The sequence below is a fragment of the Ranitomeya variabilis genome, chromosome 6 (assembly GCF_051348905.1).
Source record: "Ranitomeya variabilis isolate aRanVar5 chromosome 6, aRanVar5.hap1, whole genome shotgun sequence".
In the NCBI taxonomy this organism is placed as follows: Eukaryota; Metazoa; Chordata; class Amphibia; order Anura; family Dendrobatidae; genus Ranitomeya; species Ranitomeya variabilis.
The window spans coordinates 522,645,562-522,664,263 of record NC_135237.1 but is presented as its reverse complement, the minus strand read 5'-3'; the positions used below and the strand labels follow the sequence as shown (position 1 = coordinate 522,664,263).

Here is an 18,702-nt window from a genome sequence, read left to right as displayed (position 1 = left end):
GTCGGCCCAACGTACTGACAGACGTTGTGCAAATAGTGCAGTTTTCAGACGCATCCGCTTCCCATTATGAGTTCTGGGGAGGAGGGGGCGGAGTTCCGACGGACGAAAAAAACGTTACATTGAACGTTTTTTCATCACGACGGGCCGCAAAATCACGACGTGCACGACGAATGCGACGTATGGCCATACGTCGCAATGTGTCACTAATGCAAGTCTATGGAGAAAAAACGCATCCTGCGGGCAAATTTGCAGGATGCGTTTTTTCTCAAAACGACGCATTGTGACGTTGGCCAAATGACGGAAGTGTGAAAGAGGCCTAACATGTCTATCAATCCTGCAATTTCCATAAGTCCACAAGTTTTCCCTGTTGTTATAATTTAATTGTGATGAGTGTATATAGAAGAAACAATGTCCAGAGTGACACACTGTGACTTACCGTTTACAATATGAAGGGCACTGTGACAGGCCATGTATGTAGACCACAATGTAGACACAGTCGGAAGATACATCAATATTATTAGTATCTCCAGTATTAGATCAGATAGACAGGATGGACAGCAGTGTGAGCAGCCTCTTCTTACCTCAGCACCCCTAGTATCTCCAGCATTAGATCAGATAGGCAGGGTGGACAGCAGTGTGAGCAGCCTCTTCTTACCTGAGCACCCCTGGTATATCAGGTATTAGATCAGATACACAGGGTGGACAGCAGTGTGAGCAGTCTCTTCTTACCCCAGCACCCCTGATATCTCTAGTATTAGATCAGATAGACAGGGTGGACAGCAGTGTGAGCAGCCTCTTCTTACCTGAGCACCCCTGGTATATTAGGTGTTAGATCAGATTGACCAGATGGACAGCAGTGTGAGCAGCCTCTTCTTACCTCAGCACCCCTGGCATCTCCAGCATTAGATCAGATAGACAGGTTGGAGAGCAGTATGAGCAGCCTCTTCTTACCTCAGCACCCCTGATATCTCCAGTATTAGATCAGATTGACAGGGTGGACAGCAGTGTGAGCAGCCTCTTCTTACCTGAGCACCCATGGTATATCAGGTGTTAGATCAGAGAGACAGGATGCAGGGTCAGAACAAGGTATTTTGTTGCCATAGGCAGATAAGGCACAATTGGTGCCCACTAGCGATGAGCGAGTGTACTCGTTGCTCGGGTTTTCCTGAGCACGCTCCGGTGGTCTCCGAGTATTTGTAACTGCTCAGAAATTAAGTTTTCATTGCCTCAGCAGCATGATTTGCAGATACTAGACAGCTTGATTACATGTGGGGTTTCCCTAGCAACCAGGCAACCCCCACATGTTCTCAGGCTGGCTAGTAGCTGTAAATCATTCAGCTGCGGTGATGAAAACTATGTCTCCAAACACTAACAAATACTCGGAGATCACCCAAGCATGCTCAGGAAAACCCAAGCAACGAGTACACTCTCTCATCACTAGTGCCCACACATAAAACAACCAAATAGTTTAAAGTTAAAGGCCATTTAGATGAGCCTATAATTATAATTGACAAACAACAATTGATGGCAGCACATTGTATCGTGCAAACAAGGAAAGTGCTGCAGCTGATATGATGTTTTATTGGGAATGAATAATCTTATTAACTATTCTAACAGTTTTTGTTTTCCATTATAAACAGGCTAATAAAGGTACCGTCACACTCAGCAACTTTACAACGAGAACGACAACGATCCGTGACGTTGCAGCGTCCTGGATAGCGATCTCGTTGTGTTTGACACGCAGCAGCGATCTGGATCCCGCTGTGATATCGCTGGTCAGAGCTAGAAGTCCAGAACTTTATTTAGTCGCTGATGACCCTCTGTCATCGCTGGATCGGCGTGTGTGACGCCGATCCAGCGATGTGTTCACTTGTAACCAGGGTAAATATTGGGTTACTAAGCGCAGGGCCGCACTTAGTAACCCGATATTTACCCTGGTTACCATTGTAAAAGTTAAAAAAAAAAACAGTACAGACTCACATACTGATGTCTGTCACGTCCCCCGGCGTCCACAGGGTTAAAACTGCTTTCGGCAGGAGCGCTGCTAATGCCGCGCTGCTGAGAGCTTCCCTGCACTGAGTGTGTCAGCGCCGGCCGTAAAGCGCCGGCCGTAAAGCAGAGCACAGCGGTGACGTTACCGCTGTTACCGTCGGTGCTGACACACTCAGTGCAGGGAAGCTCTCGGCAGCAGCGCGTGCATTAGCAACGCTCTTGCCGAAAGCAGTTTTATCCCTGTGGACGCCGGCGGGGGACGTGACAGACATCAGAATGTGAGTATGTAGTGTTTTTTTTTTACTTTTACAATGGTAACCTGGGTAAATATCGGGTTACTAAGCGCGGCCCTGCACTTAGTAACCCGATGTTTACCCTGGTTACCCGGGTGCTGCAGGGGGACTTCGGCATCGTTGAAGACAGTTTCAACGATGCCGAAGTCGTTCCCCTGATCGTTGGTCACTGGAGAGAGCTGTCTGTGTGACAGCTCCCCAGCGACCACACAACGACTTACCAACGATCACGGCCAGGTCATATCGCTGGTCGTGATCGTTGTAAGTCGTTTAGTGTAACGGTACCTTAAGCGAGCACTGATCACCTGATTGATTGGTGCTCATTAACGCTGACTAAATGGGCCTTAGAACTCATTTAGACGAGAGTATTATCAGTCCATGTTCTCTCAAAATGCGTGCGCATTTTCCTCCTGAGACACTTCCGGTCTTCCGGTGGGAACTCCCGACAATGGTAACTAACAATCCTCATTATTTCTCTTATATTTAAAGGCGACACATACCGCTGACTCTATTCCGTGACGAAGCTGCATAGTGGCAGTGATACGTGTGGAATCTCTCCCACCCCCTTCCCCTGGTATCTCGGCTTCCTGACACCCTGGAGGCTTTGGCAGTTTGACTCCTATCAGGGCATGCTTTGAGGCTTTACCTGCTCCTGGTCTATTCAGGCTTCACCAGGCAAATTCATGGGACAGATTTAGGATTTCTGGGGCTCATTATAGGTATTTGGCACGGCGTATATTGGACTCCCCCTTTTTCCAGGTCTTGGCAGGTTTAACCTTGTTCCTATTACCATGGTGCAGTTTTGGACTGCAATTTTCACTCTCTAACAGGGGCTCATCCACATCCACTTTACAACTTGGAGTTGCACCTTTTTCCTTGTTGCAATCATTTAAGACAATTTTGGGGACGCCCAATTTTTGCCTTTGTTATCATGAGAATTTATGTGATGTTTATAGATATCTATGGGCCATAGTTCTTTTGTATATGTCATATGCATGTCAACTATCTAGGTGGTATAATTTAAATTTTTAAATTGGTTGGTGTGTCTTTGTTACAATAAAGTTTGCATTATTTTCTTATATAACAGGTGCGCACGTATTTATGCATAGGCTTTCCCCCTTTCTTTTTGCTCTCAAAATGCAAAACGCGTAGCATGCAGACAGCACACTGACCAATGCAAGTAAATGTTTTTATACACAGACCAATAGTCTGTGTGAAAAAAGTCACCGCGTGCACTACACTAATCCATATTATGGATCAGAGTCACTCATTATAAGTCAAAGTGTCCATAGTAGATAGATCACAAACAAGTTAATATCCTTATATAATCTGTTTTCATACAATTTTAGAATATGGAGGACTATGGGGAGGGCATTATACTGTATGGATGACTATGGGGTGCATTGTACTATATTGAGGACTGTGGGGAGAGTATTATACTTTATGGATGAATATGGGGAGTGCTTTATATGATATGGAGGACTATGGGGTTTATTATACTCTGTGAAGGACTATGGGGTGAATTATACTAAATAATAATAATAATAATAATTTTTATTTATATAGCGCCAATATATTCCGCAGCGCTTTACAACTTACAGAGGGGACTTGTACAGACAATAGACATTACAGCATAACAGAAATCACAGTTCAAAACAGATACCAGGAGGAATGAGGGCCCTGCTCGCAAGCTTACAAACTATGAGGAAAAGGGGAGACACGAGAGGTGGATGGTAACAATTGCTTTAGTTATTCGGACCAGCCATAGTGTAAGGCTCGGGTGTTCATGTAAAGCTGCATGAACCAGTTAACTGCCTAAGTATGTAGCAGTACAGACACAGAGGCTATTAACTGCATGAAGTGTATGAGAACATGATGCGAGGAACCTGAATATGTTTTTTTTTGTTTTTTTAATAGGCCACACAGGGATAGTCAGGTTAATGCATTGAGGCGGTAGGCCAGTCTGAACAAATGAGTTTTTAGGGCATGCTTAAAACTGTGGGGATTGGGGATTAATCGTATTAACCTAGGTAGTGCATTCCAAAGAATCGGCGCAGCGCGTATAAAGTCTTGGATACGGGAGTGGGAGGTTCTGATTATTGAGGATGCTAACCTGAGGTCATTAGCAGAGCGGAGGGCATGGGTAGGGTGGTAGACTGAGACCAGAGCGGAGATGTAGGGTGGTGCTGAGCCATGGAGTGCTTTGTGGATGAGGGTAGTAGTTTTGTACTGGATTCTGAAGTGGATGGGTAGCCAGTGTAATGACTGGCACAAGGTAGAGGCATCGGTGTAATGGTTGGTGAGGAATATGATCCTGGCAGCAGTATTCAGGACAGATTGGAGCGAGGAGAGTTTGGTAAGAGGGAGGCCGATTAGTAGAGAGTTACAATAGTCCAGACGAGAATGAATAAGTGAGACAGTAAGAGTTTTTGCAGAGTCGAAAGTAAGAAAAGGGCAAATTCTAGAAATGTTTTTGAGATGCAGATAAGAAGAGCGAGCCAGTGATCGGATGTGGGGGGGTGAAGGAAAGCTCAGAATCAAGGATGACCCCAAGGCAGCGGGCATGTTGCTTTGGAGTAATCGTGGAACCGCACACGGAGATGGCAATGTCAGGCAAAGGTAGGTTAGTAGAGGGAGAGAACACGAGGAGTTCAGTTTTTGACAGGTTCAGTTTCAGATAGAGGGAGGACATGATGTTAGAGACAGCGGTAAGACAATCACTGGTGTTTTCTAAAAAGGTCGGCGTGATAACAGGAGCAGAGGTGTATAATTGGGTGTCGTCAGCATAGAGATGGTACTGGAAACCAAATCTACTGATTGTCCAATAGGGGCAGTGTTTGTCCAATAGGGGCAGTATACAAAGAGAAGAGGAGGGGGCCTAGGACTGATCCTTGAGGAACACTAACAGTAAGGGGAAGGTGAGAGGAGGAGGAACCAGCAAAACATACAGTGAAGGATTGGTCAGAGAGATAGGAGGAGAACCAAGAGAGAATGGTGTCCTTGAGGCCGATGGAGCGGAGCATAGTGAGGAGGAGCTTATGATCCACAGTATCGAATGCTGCAGAGAGATCCAAGAGAATTAGCATGGAGTAGTGACCATTAGATTTAGCTGTTAGTAGGTCATTAGAGACTTTAGTGAGGACAGTTTCAGTAGAGTGTAAAGAGCAGAAGCCAGATTGAAGAGGGTCGAGAAGAGAGTTATCTGAGAGATAGCGGGTAAGACGGGAGTGGACCCGGCGTTCGAGGAGTTTAGAGATGAAGGGAAGATTAGAGACAGGTTTATAATTAGCGGCACAATTTTGGTTGAGGGAGGGTTTTTTAAGTAATGGATGTATGATGGCATGTTTAAATGAGGAGGGAAAAATACCGGAAGTGAGGGAAAGGTTGAATATTTTTGTTAGGTGAGAGGTGACAGCCGGGGAAAGGGACTGGAGGAGATGTGACGGAATGGGGTCACTAGTGCAAGTCGTCGGGCGAGAAGATGCAAGGAGCCTGCTTACTTCTTCTTCTGTAACTGGTTCAAAGTCAGAGAGTGAACTAGATGCAGTGGGGGAGGGAGGACAGTGCATGGTATGAAGAGATTGGGAAATGATTTCCTGTCGAATGTGGTCAATTTTTTCTTTGAAGTAATTGGCCAGATCGTCAGCACAGAGATCTGTGGTTGGGGCCTGCTCTCTTGGGTTGAGTAGGGACTGGAAAGTGTCAAAGAGACACTAAATGAGAAAAATGCTGCCTATTCATTGAGTGATTGGATTGTTTATGCTGGAACAGAAATCATTGTTCTCAGCAGCACATAGCCCAGTGAAAACTGAAGATATGCTGCTGATAACATGATACTGTACGGGGACAGATTGATCAACTAGTGATCGTTTTGTGCCTATCATTCTTTCTCAGCCAGTCTAAAGAGGCCAGGAAACAATCATTGGGCGACTTTAATATTGTTGCTCACACTTGTTTAATGGCCTGAATAAATACAACCAAAGTGTTTCTGTGTGATGGTGCAATATGTGAGCATTTTCTGCCCCAATGTAAACTTTTGCCTAGGGCACGACTTTGTCTAAAACAGGCCCTGCTGATATCTCCAGTATTATATCAGAAACACTGGGTAGACAGCAGTGTGTGCAGCCTCTTCTTACCTCAGCGCCCTGGTATCTGCAGTATTAGATTTGATTGACAGGATGGACAGCAATGTGAGCAGCCTCTTCTTACCTCAGCACCTCGGTATCTCCAGTATTAGATCAGATAGACAGGGTGGACAGCAGTGTGAGCAGTCTTTCCTTACCACAGCACCCCTGGTAACTCCAGTATTAGATCAGATAGACAGGGAGGACAGCAGTGTGAGCAGCCTCTTCTTACCTCAGCACCCCTGGTATCTCCAGTATTAGATTAGATAGACATGGTAGACAACAGTGTAAGCAGCCTCTCCTTACCTCAGCACCCCTGGTAACTCCAGTATTAGATCAGATAGACAGGGTGGACAGCAGTGTGAGCAGCCTCTTCTTACTTCAGCACCCCTGGTAACTCCAGTATTAGATTAGATAGACATGGTGGACAACAGTGTAAGCAGCCTCTTCTTACCTCAGCACCTCGGTATCTCCAGTATTAGATCAGATAGACAGGGTGGACAGCAGTGTGAGCAGTCTTTCCTTACCACAGCACCCCTGGTAACTCCAGCATTAGATCAAATAGACCGGGTGGACAGCAATGTGAACAGCCTCTTCTTACCTCAGCACCCCTGGTATCTCCAGTATTAGATTAGATAGACATGGTGGACAACAGTGTAAGCAGCCTCTCCTTACCTCTGTACCCTTGGTACCTCCAGTATTAGATCAGAACATCTACTATGAGAACATCTTCCCTTGCATTAACAACAGAGCTTCCTACTGCACATGCTTACAAGAACCTGTGCTATTAGTATTCTTCTACAGGTCTCTGTCAGTATAAGACCACATTCACAGTATTTGGTGTATTTGATCAGTATTTTACATCAGTAGTTGGAAGCCAAAAACCCGGAGTGGTTACTGTTACTGATTTGTCCACTCCTGATTTTGGCTTACTATTACTGATATAAATTACTTACCAAATACTGAGCGGGTGAAAGTGACCTAACAAGACTGTAGTCTTTTAAATGTGTAACAATAATTACTACTTTATATAAAACAACTGTGGTTAGCTAAGTTTAAACAAGAATTTATTTATAATAAAAATTTATTTTTTCTATTCCTGGACAAACCGATTAAATATCAGACACAAAGAAAAATTGCCTTTCATTGTGAATTATTTTTTTTTTTTAGATCTGAAATAATTTGTGAAAAAATAATGGCAGTGACTTCTAAACTTGAAAACTAAAGTAACATGTTTTATATATATTTAGATTACTATTACTATTCATTTACTAATACTAGTTCTATCATAATTATCATCACTTTTATTGCTATTATTCCTTTTTTTTGCTACATTTTTTACTTTTTGTCTTTTTTTTAATATGAATTTTAGCCCACAATTTGTTAATAAAGGTAAAATCTGTTGTGTATATAATATATTTTAGGTAGCTGTGTATTTTTTAACGTGAAGCTTGTAGAAAAGAAAAAAAAAGAAGGAAAAGGAAATCCATTAAAGAACCCTCATAAGTCAGAGAGGGGCAAACCATCTGTAGAATAAATGTTTACTTTTCCCATGGGCAGATTTCGATCCGACACTTTTAAATAAATAGAAAACCCTAAATGTAAAGTCACAAGTTATTTCATGTGTGACTTTGGCAACAACAATACATGCCTGATACTCACGGATGTAGCTTTAGTCTGGATCATTAGTTTAGAACTTTAATAAACCTTTATTTTCGTTCAGGACACTTCTTTATCATTTATTTAGTTTCTTATATAGCGTTGACATCTTCTCTCCCATCCCTCCCCTTCTGTTCATTATACTTTCTTCTCTCCCACCACCATTTCATTTATTTTATTGGAAAAATAAAAAGTTTTTAATACTTACTTCTGCATACGATCCCCGGCAGCTGCTCTTTAGCTTATGGCCAATGTGTAAATGCGTGTCGATGGCTTAGACATTGGCTCCGGCTGATGATGTCATTGCGCCGACACGTCATAGAAATGGAGACCGGAGCTCCACTGCCGTTCTGTTTTGCTGGTAGCAGAGCTTTAGGAAAACACCATGCCCAGAGATGTGCACTGCCAATGGTGGCAAACAAAACAATCTGGCCATGGGCCTCCCTGGGTGATTGCCCAGATTGCCCCCATTATAATCCATACCTATACATGTTCTACAACTTTCATGCTTTATATTAACTAACAGATGAACCGATCATCAATAATGTTTTAGGAGCGCTGTATCTGCTTTTTTTAGCTTTTCCAATCACCCCATTTTTATAGCTAAGTGATTCGGCATTCAGTTTTAAAGGGTAGTTTAATATCCCGGGCACCATATTTAATTTACCGAGACTAGTCCGAGACGCTAATTAGTGGCAACGTCTCAGATTAGTAATGTAATATAAGGCATGCTGGGATTATACTGTACTTTCAGACTAACTGCTGTATCCATGAAGGAAATTTTGCCAAAATTCTGGCATAAATCGCTTTAAAAATACAACATAATTGTGGGCAACTCAGAGTTGCACCACAAAAATGTTGGCGTTTTGACACCAGTTTCTCCCAATTCGGCCCAAGTGTCCAGAGCTGTGGCAAGACCCGGGCGTGATGGCACAGCTAATATAATTCAAGGCAAGCTGTGGTGTTCTTTACAATACCAGAAATCTTACTCCAGTCCCTTACTGAAGTAAGATGTGGCCTGGTGCACGGAGGTGAACCCCACCTGTGAGACACACTGGACTGATCAAAAGGAGTGCAGATCTTTGTGCATCTGGAGCGTCTGTCTCAAACACGCCCCTTCATCAAGACCAGCATGACAATAGCTGGTTTTAATAAATTGGGGCCATAGAGGTCGATTTATTAAGACTGATATAGCACATGTTCGCGCTACAGCAGTCTTGAAAGAATATAACGCGCCAAATTCATTAGGAGGCACACAGTAAATGAATTTGGCACAATTTCTAAGTGGTGGCAGCATCAGAAATGCTAAAAGACTGATGTAGCATTTCTGGCGTACCAAACATCGTCACTTTTAATCAACCGGACAGGAATTGTCCTATCGAGGCTTCTTCCCAGCTCAACCTATTTTGTCAGAGTTACTGCAAACTGGAGTGAAAACCACTCCACTCATGTTCACATGAGGCTTTTTCCATGAATTTTACTGGCAAGGAAATCTGCAGTGGAAAAAACGTCCAAAAAACCACACACACTTTTTATGCTTTTCTTATCAAAGACACCTTTTTAATGGCCAAATTCAGCACTTTGCTACACGGAAAAAGCAAAAAACAAAAGACATGATGTTTTTTTCCATGCAGAAAACAAATGCTCCATGTGCATTATCGCTGTGTAAAAGTTTGCAAACTTATATTACCGTAATCATATTTTTTGCATGGATTTTAGTGCAGAACACACTTAAACCTCTTGATTTCTGCAATCAGTAGTCACACACTTCATAAGCAAATGGGGGGCATCATTTCGGGATCTCTGCTAGAATAAAGCTCGGCAGCCTGGGGCAATGAAACCATATAGCACGTTGTTCGGGATGCCTAAATATAACGACCTATGCAGATAATTAAATACTGATGTAGCAATTTTTAAACTAACGATTTAAAATGCTAACAAAAAAATTTGAGAAAAGGCCTAAAAAAGGGTATATTTTACGCTAGAGCAAATAAAATAAATGCTTAGTATCCACGATAGCCTTAATCATGAACAATAAACTGAGCATGTTATGTACAGTGGGTAGAGTAATAGTTAAAGTAGATCTGTCAGCAGATTTAAAAATTCAGACTGCATACAGGTGCTCCTCACAAAATTAGAATATCATCAAAAAGTTAATTTTTTTAAGTTTTTCAATACAAAAAGTGAAACTCATATATTATATAGAGTCATTACAAACAGAGTGATCTATTTCAAGTGTTTATTTCTGTTAATGTTGATGATTATGGCTTACAGCCAATGAAAACCAAAAAGTCATTATCTCAGTAAATTAGAATACTTTATAACACCAGCTTGAAAAAATGATTTTACCATCCGAAATGTTGGCCTACTGAAATGTATGTTCAGTAAATGCACTCAATACTTGGTCGGGGCTCCTTTTGCATCCACTACTGCATCAATGCGGCGTGGCATGGAGGCGATCAGCCTGTGGCACTGCTGAGGGGTTATGGAACCCAGGTTGCTTTGATAGTAGCCTTCAGCTCGTCTGCATTGTTGGGTCTGGTGTCTCTCATCTTCCTCTTGACAATACTCCATAGATTCTCTATGGTGTTAAGGTCAGGTGAGTTTGCTGGTCAATCAAGCACAGTGATACTGTTGTTTGCAAACCAGGTATTGGCACTTTTGGCAGTGTGGACAGGTGCCAAGTCCTGCTGGAGAATGAAATTTCCATCTCCAAAAAGCTTGTCGGCAGAGGGAAGCATGAAATGCTCTAAAATTTCCTGGTAGACAGCTGCGCTGACTTTAATCTTGATAAACCACAGTGGACCTACACCAGCAAATGACATGGCTCCCCAAACCATCACTGATTGTGGAAACATAACACTAGACCTCAAGCAGCTTGGATTGTGGCCTCTATGCTTTTCCTCCAAACTCTGGGACCTTGATTTCCAAATGAAATGCAAAAATTACTTTCATCTGAAAACGCCTTGGACCACTGAGCAACAGTCCAGTTCTTTTTTTCCTTGGCCCAGGTAAGATGCTTCTGGCGTTGTCTATTGGTCATGAGTGGCCTGACACAAGGAATGCGACACTTGTAGCCCATGTCCTGGATACGTCTGTGTGTTGTGGCTCTTGGAGCAATGACTCCAGCAGCAGTCCACTCCTTGTGAATCTCCCCAAAATGATTGAATGGACTTTTCTTTAATAATCCTTTCATGGCTGCGATTATCCCGGTTGCTTGTGCACCTTTTTCTACCACACTTTTTCCTTCCACTCAACTTTCCATTAATATGCTTGGATACAGCACTCTGTGAATAGCCAGCTTCTATAACAATGATATTTTGTGGCTTTCCCTCCTTGTGGAGTGTGTCAGTGACTGCTTTCTGGACATCTGTGAAGTCAGCAGTCTTCCCCATGATTGTGGAGCCTACTGAAACAGACTACGGGACCTTTATAAATGCTTAGGAAGCCTTTGCTGGTATTTTTAGTCAGTTACTCTAATTTACTGAGATAATGACTTTTGGGTTTTCATTGGCTGTAAACCATAATCATCAACATTAACAGAAATAAACACTTGAAATAGATCACTCTGTTTGTAATGACTATATAATATATGAGTTTCACATTTTGTAGTGAAGAAGTGAAATAAATTCACTTTTTGATAATATTCTATTTCTGTGAGAAGCACATGTACATATATTAAACACATCTCTTAGACTTGAGCAAACTGAAGCACTTAATGGCGATGTAATGCACAAATTAAAATGAGCATTTCATTAATCCAATCTCATATTATTATGATGGAGAATATATCACAGTGGATTAGACGGCCATTTTTAAATGGATTTCCAAACTAAGTACACCAGCCTCATCAGGTTTAAGATTTTTTTTTAGCAATCTATGAAATCATGCCCATTTTATAAAAAAAATAGACAATATCAGATCATATATGAACATGCACCATCGACATGGGATATGGTAACAGCAAGGTGTCAGTTTCTACAAACATTTCCAGGAGGAATAACAGAATAACGGCTCAAGGCAGCGACCAGAGAAAAATGTTCCAGAACTGATATTTATATAGAGATTACAATAATTGCCGACATGTCAGGAGAAATGACAACTCCTCTTTACATGATGAAATGATTAAGATCTGAACACGCAAACATTTCCATACTAGGTCACCGCACCGGTGTATCTATGGGAGAACGGACACAAAAAGGCACAAATAAAATAAGTGGTGAAATCACAGCAGATAATGTTTTATGCATGATTTCTGAGAGTTCTGGTAAAATATTATACTCCATTGACATCACGTTGTAATTTGTGGAAAATAAAACCTTGTGGTAATAGATCTAATCATGAAAATTCAGAAAGGAACAGTCTACAATCCCTGGCAGAGTCTCCTCCACCAGAAGTGAAGACCGATCATGTTCTTCTTACAAATTTAGAGTGTTGAATTCAATTTTCTCTGTTTTGGAAACCTTCAGAATGAGTAAAACTGAAGGCTCAACTAAAAGAATGGAAGATGTATGTGCCACTAAAGAAAGGGATAATGTGGAGAAAACAAACACTAAATATGCACAAGGCGGGGGTTAGCAACTTACTGTATATACTCATTCTCACCTTCTATAGGATCATTAGAGTATTTAAAAATGGTAGAAAGATAGATAATAGATAGAGATAGATAGAAATAGATAAATAGATAGATAGAGATAGATAAATAGATATAGATATATAGATAATAGATGATAGATAGATAATAGATAGATGATAGATAATAGATAGATGATAGATAATAGATAGATGATAGATAATAGATAGAGATAGATAAATAGATAGATATGAGATAGATAGATAATAGATAGATAATAGATAGATAGATAGATAGATAGATAGATAATAGATGTTATTATTTATTTATAGAGCACCATTAATTCTGTGGTGCTGTACATGAGAAATGATAATAGAAGATAGATAGATAGATAGATAGATAGTTAGATAGATTATAGATAGATGATAGATAGATAATAGATATATAGATAATAGATATATAGATAATAGATAGATGATAGATAGATAATAGATAGATGAACATAGTAAAGTGAATCAATCGGTTTCTAGTCTGTAACAATATTACCTTTATAATTCTTCAATCATTCCAAACAGAAAAATCTTTGCTTCATTAGGTTTTTTTGTTCACAATCTTTTTTTCAAAAAGCATCCTACAAATTCTAAGCTGGTCACGAGTTGTAAACTGAAGGACAATCAGCTGTAAGTGTTAAATTCCTTTTTTTATTCTCTAGAAGGGAAATAAGACATTAATGAACTCTATAGAAGAACATATAGAAGCTACCGGTCCACGCAGAGAGTCAACTGCTGAAGACAGATGATCATCTGTAAGAAACAAAAGTTGCAGATGGTTTCTCTTGGGAAAAGAACATATATTTGTTTTTCAAACTTCTGATTAATTCCAACAAAATACAAATTATCAGTTTCCTTTGCCCTTTAGTTCTTGTTTCGGGATGACCTTTCTGCAATAAATCAAGTAATTAAACCTTACTAGGGAGTTAAAGAAAATGGCGAGTATGTCTAATATATTCATGATTCATATACAATATCTCGTCTGATCTTATATTTGTACTTGTTGTTCCACAGCTGGAGAACTACATTGTGGATAACATGAAATCCGAGATGGTTCAAATACAGCAGAATGCAGTTCAGAACCAGACGGCAACCATGTTGGAAATAGGAACGAGTCTTCTAAGCCAAACAGCAGAGCAGACGAGGAAACTTACAGATGTGGAGACACAAGTAAGTGAGGACACAACTGTGCTGAAGCTATAGCTCATAAAGGTTAAAAAAACCCACAACTACTTTCTTCCAAAAATAGCATTCTATATTATATACACTATAAAAAGAGCTAAAATATCCTCCCAAAATGCATGACTGTTTTTTTATTCTTTTAAATGACTGAACAGTGGAAATGAGCAATTCAAATTGCACTGACAAGCTGGTCCTTCAGTGGTGGACGGTCTTCACTTTGGCTTCTGGCAACCCCAGGCTGACATCCTGTGTGCCTTATGCTCCTACTAGACGTCACACCACGTCATCACATACATTATGCATTAAGACATGATGTCACAGGATTTAGTGTTTGATAGAGGTACCCAGGATGCCAGGCCAAGATTGCTGGGCATAGAAGTGAAGACTAGCCACTAAAGAAGACCAGACTGGATGTGGAACCCTGTGTAGATCTCTACGGGATAGGTAACCTTTTAGACATAATATTTATGACAAGGTTTTATATATTTTTTTTAAAGAGTTGAGCTACTAAAGGTTAAAAAAATACATTTAAAGTTTGGAAAGAGCAATTCGTATCTCATAAACAAACATTGAACTTGAGAATCTAGAATGAAAATACACTGAGAGGATCTGACTACACTGGTGTGTAAGTAGTCTTTAATCATGGAAACACGTGGGTCTGTAGAGGAGCTGTAGCCTATGGGTTGTTTTGATTTAATTTTATGATTAGGAGCAAGAAATAAAATATCTCATTCAACATGTGACTGAGGCATTGGCTTTAGTCCATTTATTGTATGAGGACAAACATTCGTACCTTAGACACAGAACAAGCACTTGCTATGCTACCTCTCCTACACTGTAGAGATGGGGACAGCCCATTAAGCTTAAACCATTTATCCCCCCCCCCCCCAAGGTGGTTTGTACTTTCATAAACAGGCAAAATTTTACAATTCCATCCAGTGTAACTTTATGGGGTTACAACTGTAGAATGGATCAACCGATTCTGAGACTGTTTTTTGCGACATACTGTACTTCATGATAGTGGTAAAATTTCCACAATAAAACTTACATTTATTTGTGGGGAAAAAAAAACAGAAATTTGGCAAAAATGCTGAAGTTTTTGAAATTTTTAGACTTTGGATTCTTATGCCCTTAAATCAGAGAGATATGTCACACCAAATAGTTAATAAATAATATTTCCCATAAGTCTAGTTTACATTAGCAACATTATTTTTGTTGGGAAGTTATAAGGGTAAAAAGTTGACCAGCAATTTCTCATTTTTCCAGCAAAATTCACAAAACAATTTTTCTTTATTGACCACATTAAATTTGAAATTACTTTAAGGGGTTTACATGACAAAAAAATACCCAAAAGTGACATAATTCTAAAAATTGCACTTCTCAAAGTGCTCAAAACCATATTCAAAAAGTTTATTAACCCTTCAGGGGCTTAACAGGGACTGAAGCAATGTGGAAGGAAAAAATGAAGATTTTTTAAATTTTACTTTAGACCCCATTTGTTTTATTTTCACAAGGGTAGCAGGAAAAAATAGAACCCAAAATATGTAGCGCAATTTCTCCTTAAAATGCTGATACCCGATATGTGGTGGAAAACCACTGTTTGGGTGCACTGGAGGGTTCGAAATGGAAGGAGCGTCATTTGACTTTTTAAGTGCAGAATTTGCTGGAATCATTAGGAGACGCCATGCCACGTTTGGAAAGCCCCTGATGTGCCTAAAGAGTGGAAACGCCCCACAAATTACCCCATTTTGAAAACTAGAACCCTAAAGGAACTTATCTAGATGTGTGGAGAGCACTTTGAACTCCCAGGTGCTTCACAGAAGTTTATAACATAGAGTCTCGAAAATAAAAAAAACTGGAGAAATTGGACCCCAAAAGTTGTGCAATTTCTCCTGTGTAGTGTACCTCAGGTTGTCATACGTGAGTTGTGTTAGTCAGAATGTATTTAGTTGGCAATGCATGTGTGGTACAGTCTGAAGCATTCTTTTATACACAGGCCAGTTTTGTAGGGGCAGGTGTCGCATTGCCCAATTGTGTCCTTGCGTATTCCTCTTTTGTAACAGACTCTACACCTTTTCCGCGACCTTCCTTTCTTTGTTGTTTAAGGGACCTCACAGACGAAGTGTGTGGCCTGGTATGATATGAGCACCTTCAGTTCCGGAAGAATTGGGGCTCTCTTCTTCCTGACTGCCAAATATTAGGGCCTTGATCATTACCTTCTGGAACTGAAGGTTCAAGGTATTGGTTTGGCCTGCACATTGTGATAGCATGAAAGCATTGTACATTGCCATCTGTACGATGTGCATGGCCAGCTTCTTGTAGCACACCTTGGCCTTTCTCATGGCACTGTACGGCTGGAAGACTTGATCAGAGAGACAGAAACTTCTTTTTTTCTGACACTAACCCTAATCCAATGCAGTAAAAAATACTGTAGTAGAGGACGATTACTATGATATTTTTACTTCCCCTAATCTACTCCTATCAACTAATCTAAACTACTTTTTTTAAGCTTTACTTACTCAATTCAGTAAAAAAAATACTGTAGTAGATGATGATTACTACAGTATATCTTTACTATTCCAAATGTACACCTATGAACTAATCTAAATGATTTTTTACTTGATTCTTTTTCAGAAAAAAATAAAAATAAAACAACCGGAGGCCTTTCAGTGATGTTTGTCACCGACCAGCACTCGATCAGTGATGTGTTGCTTATCAGTGCTCGATGGCTGTAGGATGCATGCACGGATGTGGTGCAAAGAGAGGATAAAAAAAGAGACAGGAAAAAAAAGTGATGCAAAGAGGGGGGAATAGTTAGGGAAAAAAAATTGTGATTTGCACCACTGCGCTGCAGGATACATGAAAAAGAAAAGCACTGCCAAAAAAGAAGCAATCAAGTACTGATCAGCTCTCAGTGGCACAAGGGTGTGTTTGGGAGGTGAGGAGTAATATTAGTGAATGCCTCTATTTCGAAATATAGTATAGTTCTTTTGATTAGCTATGTTGTTACCCCATGTACAGGGCATTGAAGTAGCTTAGACATTCATGGTTATAACCATTCACTCTCACTTTGTAACGCACCATATGTACCATCATCATGGATGCCTAAGCTACTGTAATGCCCTGCCCATTTGGTAAGCAACATAGCTAATAAGAAAAACAACACTACGTTTCTATTTGTAATTATTTGCCAATATTATTATTACACCTACTACATATCGGTATAGGATCCTGAAGATGAGAATACCCCTTTAAAGCATTAAGGGTATGTTCACACATTTAGTTTTTGCAGCAGATTTTTCTGCATTAAGAACCAAAGAATTGGCATGAAAAATGCTGTGGAAAAAATATGCATGTTTATGATGTATTTTGGGGCATTTTTATATGCTTTTTTATTCTATTTTACTTGCATTTTTTCCCATTCATTTGAGTTGGCGATACACGCTAGAAAATCCTTAAAAATATTGACACACTGCAGATGTAAAAAAAACCCTTTTAATGGTTCAAATCTGAAAAAAAAACAGTGTGTGCATGAGACTTTAGAAATCTCATTCACTTTGCTGGTGCTGTACCCTTAAAATACATGTAGATACATGTATGAAGGGGGATGGCTTTGGCCCTGTTAGAAGAAAACAGAGCCATCACCCTTCTTTGTCTCAACATAGCCCTGGCAATGAAGAAAGCTGGTGTCACTAATGAACCAGAAAACCAGCCCCCTCATACACGCTGAAGGGAGAATTCCCAGACCAAGAGCAGAGGTCTAAAATTGGGCAGTCAATGCAAAGGATTTTATTAGGGGCAGTGAGATCCCCACCCCATGGTCCATACAAGCACCAAATCCTCCGGTCCCATGTGGTTGGGGGCTTGGTCTTTTAAAACCAGACTGGGCTGTTATTTAATCTTTTACCTCAACTCTATGCACGTCCCTGTATGTATATACTTGGCATATTGTATGCCCCATTCATCAGTAGGTTAAGGTCACCCCATAACCTAAATAACGCGGAAGTCCAAATAAACACGGGCACTAATAGCTGCGAGCAACGCACGTGGTATCTACATGCATTACCATTCACTCTTCTGTGAACTCATTAATTTCCTATTGACTCCTCTCGTACCGACATTTATTTGCTTGAGGAAAGACTACACTGGCTTCTGAATAATTACACCTGTGACATTGGCACTGATTCTAAGTACAAAAAAAAAAAAATAGATGTTTCTTGCTAAAAGAATTTTATAGAACATTAAGGCTGTGTGCACACGTTGCAGATTTTTCACGTTTTTTTTCATGTTTTTTCGCTATAAAAACGCGAAAAAAAAAACGCATACATTATGCATCCCATCATTTAGAATGCATTCCACAATTTTTGTGCACACCGCGGTAAAAAACGCAGCATGTTCATTAATTTTGCGGGGTTTTTTTGCGGATTTCCCACTATATTATTGCTTTGGGAACCTCCGGAAAAATCCGCAAAAAACGCATCAAAAACGCACTAAAAATGCGGTAAAAACGCTGTAAAAGCGCGAGAAAAACGCATGCGGATTTCTTGCAGAAAATGTTCTGTTTTGCTCAGGAAATTTCTGCAAGAAATCCTGAACGTGTGCACATAGCCTAAAAGATTACAACAAAAATAAAAGTCACAAAAGTCCTAACTACAATAGATCCAAATACATCCTGGATACAAAAGTGATATAATAATAGTAATAATAATGATAAAAGTAATACTACTACTAATAATAACAATAATAATAATAGTAATACTACTACTACTACTGCTAATAACAATAATAGTAATAATACTACTACTACTAATAATAACAATAGTAATACT

The 18,702-nt window shown here is 40.2% G+C and overlaps 1 protein-coding gene across 1 annotated transcript in view; it reads left to right on the top strand.

Moving 5' to 3' along the window:
• ANGPT1 (angiopoietin 1) overlaps nucleotides 1-18,702 on the top strand; it is a 402,043-nt gene that overhangs the window by 199,646 nt on the left and 183,695 nt on the right. Inside the window, exon 2 of the mRNA XM_077271069.1 lies at nucleotides 13,706-13,861. Within this exon, the coding sequence (XP_077127184.1) occupies nucleotides 13,706-13,861 (156 nt within the window). The remainder of the gene's footprint in view (nucleotides 1-13,705; nucleotides 13,862-18,702) is intronic.